Source organism: Anticarsia gemmatalis, chromosome 20 (genome assembly GCF_050436995.1).
Source record: "Anticarsia gemmatalis isolate Benzon Research Colony breed Stoneville strain chromosome 20, ilAntGemm2 primary, whole genome shotgun sequence".
NCBI lineage: Eukaryota > Metazoa > Arthropoda > Insecta > Lepidoptera > Erebidae > Anticarsia > Anticarsia gemmatalis.
In genome coordinates this window covers 4995881-5009459 of record NC_134764.1, presented here as the reverse complement: position 1 = coordinate 5009459, position 13579 = coordinate 4995881, and the positions used below count along the sequence as shown (strand labels likewise).

General features: G+C 36.1%; 2 protein-coding genes across 2 annotated transcripts in view; one reads left to right on the top strand and one right to left on the bottom strand.

Annotated features, from left to right (window-relative positions):
* The window catches only part of wkd (TBC1 domain family member whacked), a 36744-nt gene extending 31726 nt beyond the window's left edge, over positions 1-5018 (top strand). Inside the window, exon 7 of the mRNA XM_076127382.1 lies at positions 326-5018. Within this exon, the coding sequence (XP_075983497.1) occupies positions 326-335 (10 nt within the window). The 3' untranslated portion in view covers positions 336-5018. The remainder of the gene's footprint in view (positions 1-325) is intronic.
* A 320-nt stretch (positions 5019-5338) lies between these two features.
* Positions 5339-12943, bottom strand: psidin (phagocyte signaling impaired). The gene is made up of 11 exons (XM_076127548.1): positions 12751-12943; positions 12427-12651; positions 12115-12308; positions 10822-11514; positions 10160-10370; positions 9730-9852; positions 9195-9364; positions 8654-8844; positions 8111-8412; positions 7630-7853; positions 5339-7514 (listed from the first exon to the last, which is right to left on the bottom strand). Exons 1-11 carry the CDS (start codon positions 12815-12817, stop codon positions 7158-7160), a joined length of 2757 nt encoding a protein of 918 aa, XP_075983663.1. The 5' UTR covers positions 12818-12943; the 3' UTR covers positions 5339-7157.
* Positions 12944-13579: the final 636 nt, after the last annotated feature.

The following is a 13579-nucleotide window of genomic DNA, read 5'->3' as shown; positions in this document are numbered from 1 at the left end:
GCCAAGGGTTGCTTGGGCGCCTCACTACGATTATAGTGCCCTAGGCTATACGCCAGTATCGAGCTAACAATGTTTTTTTTACAATTAGCTTTTGCATTTGGAAAAAACGATTATTAAATCTTCAGATTAATTATAACTACTATCTATGTATAATAGATAGTACCGTTAGGATTCATATGTTCTTACCTTATTCTAAAAACGAGTAAAGTTAAATACATAATAATTATAAAAATAAAAGAAAGAAAACAAAAATCTATATTTTTGAGACATCTAAGTTCTATATAAATAACCTAATCCTAATGTTTTGTTCTCGTTTTAATTCCAGTGGCAGCTGATTCAGCGACTGTTCCTACAAGCGTTATTCTAAGAATAACGCTAGGGATCTGTTCAATACGTTGTAAAGTGCTAAGTGCATCAGACTAGAGACACCGCGAGTGCTATGTGATACTGTGACGACCAAACTGACGACTGACTACTGTGTTATGTGTGAGTGCTTGCTGAGTGCTGGCTGAGTGCTCGCTGAGTGCGTGACTGTGGGATATGAGCGTGGAATTAACAAGTGTTTAAGACGAGCGGTGTAAGTCTTCAAATGTAGTATTTTTTATTATAAATGTGAAATTGGTACATACATTTTTGTAAATCAGAAATTATGCAAAATTTAAGGAAGGAAGATTTATAGCCTATGTGACGGTATTAAAATCAGTTTGTACATAATTATATTTCCTACTAAAATCGGTCCTATTCAAAAGTGACTTCATAGTATGAATCCTGCGTCAACCTGATTGTAATGCGTTTTAAAAAACTACATTTGTAAGAAACACACCGCTTCGTCCCACTGTGGGGGGTGTGTAAATCCACTTTTGATTGGAGTTAGTTAGCTAGTTAGTAGGGGGAGAAGCATTAGACTCCTGGAAGAGTCTTTAGTCTTGTTGTTCACACATTCGTGCTCCCAAAACTTGATGAAACCACTTCTAAATGTGAGAAAAACTGGTTGCAATTTGTCTTCGGGTTGTATTGTGTGAAAACAATTGATATGTAAAATATCGATTGCTGCTAAGGGTCTTATTACATTATTGGACCAGGAATCGATATAAACTAATTATGTGGGATTTATAAACCGTATTCGCTGTTTCAACGCAACGACGCCATAGTCGGGAAAGAAAGGTATTTGAACACTGATATGTTCATTCTTATGTCGAAATAAAGTATAAGCCGATTTCTTGTCGAATAATGAGTATAGACCTCTCCCCCACTAAGTATGAAGGTTGTACCAAATATGACTTGTATTGTATTTGTATGGATATAAGAGTAGATATTTCTTACGTGTAAATGTATACGTAATCATTGATTATGTGGTAGGGAATGTTGAATTAGAGTATTTTTCTACAGCGTGTAGAAAGTTAGCTAGACGTAGTACTATCGTTGAGGTTTGAAGGCTGCGTGTTTTACTCTCGCGAGAGTAGGCACACATTTGGTAGTTAACTTTCGTCATTATTGTGAAATATTTACGGTGAAAATATGAACTTTCGCGTACTGAAAGCATATTTTAATATAATTATCAGATTGTGTTACAATATTAGAACAGTGTTCTGAGATAATTTGGTTTAGAAATGTGATAATTGATATGAAATTTATTTGGTTTCTACCACACTGTTGAATTGTTCGAAAGCCAAGGTGTTACGACTTTTTTTATTACAAAGTATGTATTGTATGGCAATTGATTGTTTGTGTATTTTTTTTGCAATAAATGACGAATGTTAATCACCAAAGGACTAACGCACTAGCGTGTTCAATCCATATAAATAAAATTATAATTCATATAATTTGTATTATAGACGAATTCTTTCGACAATTCAATGTATCCTCGAACTTTATCGCTTGAACGAAATTTACTGTATTATTCTATGTTTGCAAAGTTATTGTGTAATGGCATTTCTTTCCTAAGAGCTGAACGCTCGCACTTAGCCAAATAAAACCTATGTTTTTCGTGCATATCTAGTACATTGTAAATGGTTAGTGTTAAGTTTTAATAAATAATAAAATTATAGTTATTGATAGATTTTTTTGTTCTCGAATTCTGATCGATAGATCGAACATTTCAAATGAAATTTTATTATCCAAATGTGACTTTTGTGAAATGGTTTCTTCATGCAAAACGCCTCTTTTAGGGCTTTAAATTGCAATTACAATTGATTCCGCTAGTTCTATTCGCTCCATATTTATCAAAATATCACCATTTACTCAATATGTCGTTAAAAAGCGATGTAATTGACATAAACCGTGTATTATCGATAAGTTTGAAATATTCGAACTTCGGAATAGTTTCCACACATACAGTATTTAATCACCTTCCTATAGACAAAGGATGTGAATAGTCTATGACCATATGTTAGTTGTAGTGGTTTATTGTAAACCTATAATATAATATCTTATTTATTTTTTTGTGTAAAAAAATAATTTGAAAGATGCGATGGCAGCTTTTGGTCGCTCAAATTTAACGTAACTGGGGTGAAAGTTTAGATATTATGATCAAATACGAGAAACTTAAATAATCCATATTATTTTGTAGGCTCAAAACTAGGATAGACTTTGTGAAACATCTGAGATTAGGACCCAGATATTCTAAATGGAAATCCCAGTTACAATGGGGCCTTAACCTTAGACGTTAATTCAAATATATTTTATTGTCGGCTTACTGCAAAATATAACGATTTCTCAAAAGTACCGAGAATAAGGAATGAACAAAGCGGTGATCAAGTCTCATGTTTTCAGTTTCTGCAATAAGCCGATGTTAAATATAATTCTTGTGCGACTTTTTGGAATTATAGTCCAAAGGATGCCCCCAACGTTAGGTGATTGTATCATAAGAGTTACGTGAGGAGACTGTGTAATATAAATTGTAAAAATAATACTGAAATATTTCATAATACATTGTGATAAGATTCGTAATTATTAAAATTACATATCTCGTAAAAAATATTTAAAAATCTTAAAAAAATAAAGTTAATTTTGTTCGTGAAGTACAACTTAACTGATTAAAATTGTCTCTTTCTTATACCTCATTCCAGATTGTGTTACAAAATTATTCCATGAACCATTAAAATTAGATGGTTATTCCTTCAGTTTCTAAATGTACAGTTATATTAATAACTTACATAGTATTTTCAACATTCCCATCGGTCTTCCCTCGCCCCCACACTTGTACAAGATTGACTATAGCAAAAAAAAGATCTGTATTTTATAACGATTTATCACAGATTATGTATTTAAAAAATCACTACTATATTTTACGATTCTCTCATTCTCTGTTCCATAGCAAATTATTCATTGTAAAAGTCATAAAAATATTTCTATTAAAGTTATTTTTACATACAAATCTATTTATCAATATCGGCTGAATATAAAGAGTAGGTTTAAGTTTCCTTTTCCAACTAAACTGCCTGTTACCACTGTGTTTATGAATAAGTAAACAAATATCGAATGTAGGCTATGATTTAGTTATAAGATCGCACGCAGCGTCACTATGGTGCATAATGTTTTACTTCTTTTTTATTTAATTTATGTTTTTATGACCGAGTGGCCAGTTATGTGTAACTCGACCAAAGAATTGAATAGACTTCTGATATAACTCGACTGTTCAGAATTAAGAAGTTTTCAACTAGTTAATTCCATAAATATTATAAAGTTTACAAATTAAATAGTTATTAAGGGTCCACTTCACAAATATTGATAAGTATTTTTAACAAGTTACGAAAATAAGAATGCTGTCTTTATTTATTTCCGTTAATAGAAAAGGGCAGCATGTTATTTTTGAAATACATTTCCTAAGTAATTCTGATATATGAAGTTTGAAATTCTTGTTTGGGTTACACATTCATAATGTATGGCTACTTGATCGTGCTAGGAGTATTGCTTAGTATTAATGTTGTGAGAGTTTGAATCTGAATAAACTCACTTGAAATATCAATAAGATAGACCTTGATTCACCGTAGTGCCCTTTGGGTCAAAAGTAATATACTTGTGTATAAATTGTCTTAATAAGTCTATCGTGCAATACTGAATAAAACTATAATACTTTCTGGATAAGATGTGATGTTCGTTTTGTCAAAGTTGTCAATCAAGGATTTTCTGATGACTGACTTTACTCATACATTGGAAATCCTTGTATCTATGATATGTTTACTACTGACATTGAAATTCAAGCCTTTGTGGGATTTCCTGGAGAGCCTCAACAGGCTTGTTACTTTTGAAATCTTTTTGTATACGCATTCAACGTGCACGCGCACGTTCTAAACTCTTTCAGACTTAATGATTTTTAAAATATTTATAAAATTATATGAAATAAAATATGCATATTAAAAACTTCATAACGTATAAAGTGGTTTAATAATTATGAGTGTCGTGTGAGTGTGATTTTTGTTCATTTTTTCGATGAAAATTTTTATTCAACGTTATTTGTGTAGATAGTAACTATTATTTTATTTGTTGTTATTGCTAGTTTCTATGGTTAGAATTATTTGATACTTGTACGGAATACTCTGTGGAATATAACTACTTATTTTGCGATCATTGTTTTTCATGTTCTATGCGCGAGACTACTGAAAATTATCTGTTTGTCCATGTTTAAACTCGTTTGTTTCAAATACCTATAAGTTTATGCATTATTAATGAGATGGTTGATTCGTCAACCTAATAACGATGTGTGTTGCAATATATTTAAATTTGTTTTTCATTTTTTTAGCTATTTCTAGCATTTCTTTAATACTACTTATTACAAATATGTGCCAAATAGTCTCGCCTAGTACTCAATATGAATTAAACTTGCACAATTTAATGAATAATGTATTGATGAAAGTTATCGTGTGTTCGTCCACATTGTACCAAGTCCCTTCACATTCCGTTACGCAGACTGTTGTGGTAAAAGATACGTTTCTTGACTGTCGTGAGTATTTTTGTACAGTGGCTGAGAGTTTTCATATCGCTGCAATATTCAAGTTGTAAATAAATATTTAATATGATTTTTGTGTTTTATTTTTTGCTCCTGATAAAAAAATATACACCTCCCAAGGATGGCATTTAAAAAAACGCTGCATAACTTGGAAGTCCTGCATCTATCTGGTCAGCACTGTTGATTTGCGTATTTCGGTTGACCGTCAAGCGTGTGAACATTAAACCCCTGACTGCCGTGAGCACTTAGACTACTGAGGCCGTAACTTGATGTGTATTTATTTGATGCTCTGCACAGAAAAGGTCACTTGAAAGCAATATAACAAATTTTGTGGGGTATTCGGATAATGTGCAAAATAAAGAAAACAAAATTTAAAAATAAAACAAAAAGTGGGCTGTATAAATTATAATTAAATACAAAATCGTAATCACTCTTAGGTACAAACAATACGCCGTTTATTCTAAAATACACTATATTTTGTTACTCAACGACTATAACATGCTCCACACTACAATTCCGTTTGAATATTGAGCACCAAAGTTATTATACCTTAGGATTTCAACAAAAAGCAATTTATTTACATTCCCTAGCGTTTTGACTCCAAAATAAAGAAGAAAAGGCCTCTAAATCATTATTTTTTATTAGGAAGATACTGGTTTTAATAAAATCGGGAACACCGCAAATCTATTATCAAGTATACATCGCACCTCGTATTATATTATGCGCACAAGACTTGTTTTTTATTCTAAGTTAAAATAAGTAAATATCTGAGTCAGATGCGTGTGACAAAATGTTTGGAAACGATTATAGACTGCTTTTAAATGAGTATTCTATAAGTGATGTTTAAATTGTTCGAACCTCACGTAAAATGTGGATTGTTAAACCAAGTCTTGATGTAATATAACCATAGAACAGAATATGACAGTAGGAAGAAACGATAGAATACTTAAATACTTGAACAACATACAACAATAATGAGTTTTAAAAGTAAATAAATGCGTTTATTTGAACTTTATCTGTGAACTAGCTGAGACGTAGTACAGGCGAAGCGAAGAAGGCTGCAACTAAATCAAGCAAAAACACAACACAAACTAAAAACATTGTGACTAACGTAAGAACAGTGTCACAAGTCAATAAATAAAACTACAATACAATTTAACTGTTCATTTTGTTAAAAATCACAATAGTATTTCTTCTGTGTTCATCTATTTGCAGTAAAAAGTACATATTTGCCTTGCAGTATGATAAATATGACCTATAATTTCTGTTAAAATTGACACGATAAAACAGTATTTTTGTGGCGTTTATAAAAATACTTAAATAATTTATTCATAGCGATGTTGCAACTTAATTGTTAACAAATCGAGTAAATAGTGATGTAGTTAACAGTGGTGTCGCTTGACCAATAAAATGTACTATTCACCCTGACAGGGCCGCACCGAAGCGCAATTCACACTGTGTTGAATGACAACCGCATCGAACTTGTTTATATCAGCGGCTATTCTTACACTGGCTATCTTCGCGACTGATCTGGCGGTTGCGTGCTCGTGCCGTTTATATATTGGTTTGTCGTGCGAGCATGTGCCCGAATCCGCGAATGCGCGTGGGTGCGTATCCGCTTCAGTGCGGCCCGTTCAGTAAGAAATTTACATTATTCATAACTTGAAACAGTCGTCATCGATCAACAAAGCTTATGTCTATCTTACTATTTAATATATTATATCTTCAGCTGTCACAGAACGTGTAGGGGCTGGCAGGCTGTAAAACGTGAAGCAAGTTTTACATTAACTTAAATAATTCTAAATGACTATTGTCTTCACCATGTAATGCTATTTCGTATGTCTTAACTTCGATATCTATAAGGCAATTCAGTAATTATTATTCTATTCAATAACTTTTAGCATTTATTTATTATTTTAATACGTAACATTAGTGAATATTTCTCGCGAAACTGGGACGTGTTCGTTATCTACAGAAAATTCAGTAAATATTATCGAGATAGGTCAATAAAAACCTGAAGCTAGAAGCTTCGAACGTAGGCGAGTGTGCTCCGTACATGAGAGTATTGTGAACATAGCACTCGCCTACAGCGGTAATGTACATCGTCGTTACCGACGCGAACAGCAGAGACAAAACTATGTACAAGATATGTATATTTATTATAAAAACAATACTTAATTATTTCGTACAAGCACCGAGCTCAAAGGCATCATTGGAGCAACGTTTTCAGGTATTTAGACTTTCGCTTTAAGATGTTTCTCACATCGTTGAGCATTTCTTCGCGGCCGTTTTTGAGTTTATTTTCTACAGGGCTTTGGTATTTTTCGTCTACCGTCAATTTCGCTAAGGTTTGTTCGAGAGTATCAAAGTCGTATTTGGGCCAATTGTCGAGTACATTTTCGAGCGTAATGATAGAGTTCTGCACGGTTTCATTGAGTTTGTTGAGCAGTTCCGATGTTTTGAGTTCGTCGGGCGACTGGCTGGTTTTCTTTTTGGACTTCTTGGTGTTGGTGGGCGCAGTCAGCTCGTTGCACACGCCCAGTAAGAATGTGATAATGCCTATGAACTGAAAAAAATAAACAATTTAGAATTTTTATTCTGCAAATACGCTACTTCTCCCTTCTAGTTCTCAAAGAGAGAGACAGAAATGTCTTCCAGATTTTTTTTGTTTTGTTAGTTACCTCTAAGTAATTGGAGAGATGCTCCAAGCAGTCTCGGACGGTCCAGCCCGGGTCCCCGTGGACCCGCAGTTCCTGCAGCAGAGTGTCGGTGGCGGTGGGCAGCAGCGCGGCGGCGGCGCGGGCACAGTCGTGTGCTGACGTCACTCGCGCCAGCGCCAGCTCGCCCGCCAGTCGCAGGCACGTCGCGTACAGCTCCCGGTATGGCACCGGAGAGTTCACGAATGCTGAAATACGTAAATATAGTCATAAAACTAACGATAATAAAACACACTTATCTAGTTTAATATCAGATTTGTTGTTTTTGGATTTAGGAATGGCAGATTGTAATCGCAACATAGCCCAGTACAGGTAGTGCGTATACGTAAACATGTTTACTTTTGTGAACACACTAGGCTGATGCGACGTGACTGTGTTGAATAATATCATTGCCAATTAAATAAAAAAAGTTAAAGTTAAACACAAAGTAAAAGAAGATACTTACCAATAATTCTACTAGAGAAGGGCGCGGCTATGCATAGTCGTTCCTTCTCCGTATACGTTTGCTTGCACTTATCCATCGCTACACTGAACGCGTCCACACACACCATCAGCTGTTCGTAATGGCTCTTCTTCTCGTCCACACTCCTGTTATCGGCCAGTTCTATGCACAGAGCGATGGAAGAGACCAGCGCGTCTTTGAGCCTCATGTACGATATTTCGTGGTCGAATGTTCTAGACTTGAGATGCTCATCGTTTAGTTGCGGCGGCTCGAAGTTCACTATCACGTTTAAGTCGCGGTTGTCACTGGAATGTGAAACAGTTTGTATGGTTAGATAGTTGATACTTTTTAATATGTTAAGTTAATAACATTTAAATATCCATATGATTGTCTAAGTATCATGTCTATGCAAGGTTTTAGGATCACTGGAAGACGTCAACACGAGTCTCGCTTCATTGAAAATAGATAGTTGTGGTTTTGGCCCAAAGTTATGTTATTGACAAGCATTGTTGATGCAATAGAGAGTCAGGTGTTTGGTGTACAGACGTGGGGTCGGCGGGCAGGCGGCAGGGCTGGTGCAGCGGCGCGGCGGGCCCGGCCAGCAGCGACAGCAGCGCCTTGTCGCGGGCGGCGGCCGCGGCCCAGCCGCACGCCTCCAGGCGCCGCGCCCACGCGCCCAGCTCCACCAGCTTCTCGAACGTGCCGTACTTGTACGCGTACGTCAGGTGCTCCACGCTCTGGAACACACATGTATAATTTATACCTCATCTAGGCATAAAAATGGAGGAAATCGCTTATGCAGCATGCAAGGTAAATGTTGTTTTTGACAAAATAGGGATTTCACTACACCATAGATTTGACCCTCAGGAGAATGATTGCATACTTAACTTCATTGTGGTCAAAGTGTGGATTGAGTCCTTTCTGCTTAACTACGTCCATTTAGCGTGCGAGGGCATATTTATCGTAAGTGCACTGTTGCACGCACACGTGTACGTTAGATGCGTCAGCTAGTACGAAATTGTATGAAAGTATAGCTAGAATTTCCTTGACCTTTAAGAAATATATTTTGAGATACAATTTTACTTACATCCTTCCCATGATGTGTGTGGAAGGCCCTGGTGTCAGCCAGCAGCTGCAGCGCTCTGCTGGCGGCACACGCAGGCGCCAGCCTGGCACAGTGCAGCCAGCCCAGAGACATCAGCTGAATGTGCTTCACTTCTAACCGCTGGTATATGCTGTCAGCCGCAAGCGCGTTACCTGCGAAATACCATTACATTATACGTTGTGTTCAAAATTGTCTGTTACTAGCCGAAACGCGCAACTTCGCTTGCGTCACACAAGAGAGAATAGCTCATAATTTTCCCCTTTTTTGTAACATTTTTTACTGTTACTCTGCTCCTATTAGTCGTAGCGTGATGATGTATAGCCTTCCTCGTTAAATGGTCTATCTTTATACTGAAAGAATTTTTCAAATCGGACCAGTAGTTCCTGAGTTTAGCGCGTTCAAACCAAACAACAAACAAACAAACTCTTCAGCTTTATAATATTAGTAAAGATTTCATGCTAGAAAGCAGATAGAAATCTAATAGAGTCGGGGTTTAAAGTAAGTATTTAGCACTTACCAAGTACATGGTACAGTTTGACGAGCAGCAGCTTGGCGTGGAAGTTGGCAGGCGAGTGGTGCAGGATCAGCTCCAACAAACATAGTGCTTCCACCACCGGCGCTGAGTTCTGTTGTTCCACAGCTAGAAAAAGAATGAAATCAATAGGTAACGTATACGTTACATTAGAAACGTGAAACACTTTTAATGATTTGAGTTTAAAAACACTATGAGATTACAAAATCCATGTCAAAAGATAAAAGAGATATAATTAGACATTGTTCTCAAAAACAATTATATATATATTGCTGTATTTTTCAGAAACCGTGATATTCTTACACAACATTTTCACACGTAAAATCGAAAATAGAAGGTTCTAAACCTTAAAAATTTAACTACCATAGATTGTAAGATTGAAAATTTGATGTCATAAATCAACAAAATAATATACCAGCATAGAAGTAATGATGTGCCGCCAATATCCCGTAAGAGTCTGCCGCACAGAACTCTGTTGTTGTGGATGTGAGTAGACCGTTCTTGAGACAGCGCATGTAGTGGTCCCGGAGCTTGAGGGCCAGGGCGAGCGCCTCGGCGCCCGGCAGCGGCTCGGCCACCAGGCGCCACGCCGCCAGGCAGGACACGTGGCGCTGGATGTCGTCCGTCTGGACAACAAATTATTATAATTGTAGAATTTTGTCACTATTAGTAAGACCTGAAGTCGTTTTGTATCTCAATTTAATCCTTTGTTCTTTAGTTTATAATTGAACATTCTTCATCATGTAAATGTTTTTTAGTAAGACAGTAAATATATGCATCTACAAACATAAATGAGTGGTATGGTATCAAGTTTCTGCTATATAAATTGGTGTTAATTCTATTTTTGTCTTTAAGTTAAAGTAGAGCTGGTAATAGAAAAAATATTTTGTGCAATCAATTGTAAAATTTCTCCATATTTATAATATAATCCAGTATGTCATGTTACAAACTTGAGTAAGCAAAGTCATGAATATTTAAAATTATTTGATATTCATGACAACATGTATTTTAATACAACTGTGTTAACATGTGATGTCAGGGTACATATAAAATTATAAGCAACAGAATAAAACTTACTGTATCTGGTTCACTATTCTCATCAAAACCAAGGCAAGTCAGAAAGTCCCTGCAGTTATCTTCTCTCTCTTTTAGAGGTATCATTGGTAGATACGGTCTCAAGTCAGTCACCGCACAAGGCTTGTGAGCAAACACTCTTAGATACTGCACACATAAAGCCAGACTACTGCCAAGTAATGATGAAGGATCTCCATCAACTGCTAACCGTTTCCACAACTCCAACCTAGCTAAATACGGTCCCCTCAATGTTCTCCCAGAGGACATACTCTCAACCAATTGACAAATAAATTCGTGGCACTTTTCTGCTGTATTATCAACGGAATTTTCCGAGTCCTCTTCATTTTCATTCATCAAATGAAATACAGAGTCAAAGTATGGCAGGTAGTAGTCCCAACGGTCAATGTTTTCCCATAAGAGTTCTTTACAGACAAGGTTTAACCGTCTCCAAAGGCCTAGTTTCTTGAGATATGGGATACAAGCCTGTGCAGTGGAGCCCGGTACTAATTGAGAGTACAACGGGCTCTCAATAAATTTCAGAATGTCTTCCCATTTCTCTTGCAGTTCTAAGATCATGATGTATAGGCGTGCTTCTTGTTCTGCTTCCATTTTATTTTCCGAAATAAAGTTGTCTACCATTCTTTGAGCTAGGGAGAGCAGGATACCTCTTTTGGTATTGTCTTCAGATGCTTTAGCCTGTGGGACAATTATTTTTATTACAAGTACAGTCTTTCTAATCTTATCTATGTAAAAGATGTATTGTGTGATAAATGGCTATTAAGATACAGTGGATTTTATCAAATATTATATTGTTAAGTACTATCTTTGATCAGTTTCTTTAAATTGATACTATAAAACATATATATTATATTACATATTATGTTTCATTGTTCAATGTGGGGATCAAAACCTCCTGATGCAATGGTAGCAGTGTAACAACTCTAATCATTGGGCCACAGAGGCAGTCAGTGATAAATTACTACAATATAGCAGAATGTAATAGTATTCAAATTACAGTCAACCTAAAGCAAAGACAAAAAGGTTTTGTTTATATTTCTCTACTTAAAAGGTATCATAACAAAGATGACATGTCAAGGAATATTCTATAAACAGCTAGCTCATGTTACAGCTATGTAGTTGTAAGTTATGTTCCCCAAAAGTAAAACAGAGCTTTTAACTGAGTCTTTGATGTCTGTCTGTCTCATGAACAGTGATAGTAAGACAGTTGAATTTGCTGCTTACTGTTACATACCATAGTTTTGTTTCAGAAGATATAAAGTGATAATATAAGCTTACTTGTAAAACAATGCTCATTACAGCCCAGAAGTAGTAAGGATTCTTAGGAGCAAACTTGTACAGAGCCATGGCAGCAAGCTGCTGTGACCGGTGGTCGCCGATCCTCACATAAGACATGAACAGGTGTGAGTGGAGCTCTTCACTGGTCGGCTCTGCCTTCACAGCTGCTTCATATAAGGCACACACCTTGTGTACTGTGGAAAATCAATATAGATACTGAAATATTGTGCAAATAGATTTATAGTATGTATACTATAGAAGGCAGTAGAAGATTTGAAAACTATGGATGTATATTTATTCTTAAATACTTACATTGCTGAGATTCTCGGTATGAGATCGTCATCGCCTGTAGCGTGGTGTCATCGCTCGGTTTCTCGTCTGCCAGTGCGTCAAGTACCAGATGCGCTTCCGAACCCTTACCTAACCTAAAAAGTGCTAGCGCTTTCAAAGCACGGGCCGCCTGCAGCGTAGGACTCTTTTTAAGCACTTTCTCGGCCTCCTGAAGAGCCTTTTTATTATTGCCATTGTCCAACCAGTCTGAAACATTCATAAATATAGATATCTTTGTCGCAAAACATCTCCTTTCTTGGGGAGGTTGTACGAAGTATAGCACTTGACTTCACGTAATGTTAGTACCGTAAATTGGTCGCAACCGACGCTCCACAATACCACCATCGTGCATGTGCTGTGGCCGCACCGCCATTTTTCATTTATACAGTTTTTTTCGCAAAATAAATTGGCTTTCGGTACTTTTTAGGCTTTTTCACAGCACGTTTGTTTTGCGATTTTTGTCTGTGGTCATTGCTTTTTGACAGTGACGTTTATCAATAATGTTGCCACTTTACCAGTAGAAAAATAATACGAAAATCAAAGACAAAGAACTTCTGCTTGGAAAAAATAAATCCTGCTCCGAAGAAAGTGATGCTTTTAACAGTGACACGACTGGTTATCTACATCCGAGTTAATTGCCGGCGCCATAAAGGTAAACGTACATAATAAGCTTTTTGTCCAATCTGATTTCTAATTATTATTATTTATCACCCTTTATAAAATATTATCTCGAAGACGTAACAGGACTACCAGTAAATATACCTTTAAGTTTATTAAGTCCAAATGTTTGTACACAATAAAAGACCTAGGCTAAGTTCGTGTCGATCTATGTCGAACCCATTGTGGCAACATTTTGATTGTAAAGATTTGTGCCGACGAATTCAAATTCCATTGGGTTTTTTAATAAATTCGTTTAAAAGCCTAAGGAAGATAAGTATATAATATATTATGACGACCATTTAGTTTTGTAAGCTAATTAATCTTTCTTTTTTCACTCTCGAGTTTCTTTGAATTCGCTTTCACTACTTTTTGTTACAAGTGTGTAAAAGTTTTTATGCATGTTGCTGAAACAAATTAATGCGTTATGTAACCTCTAATATTCAGTATAATCAATCAACCGGAGGTGTTTGAATTT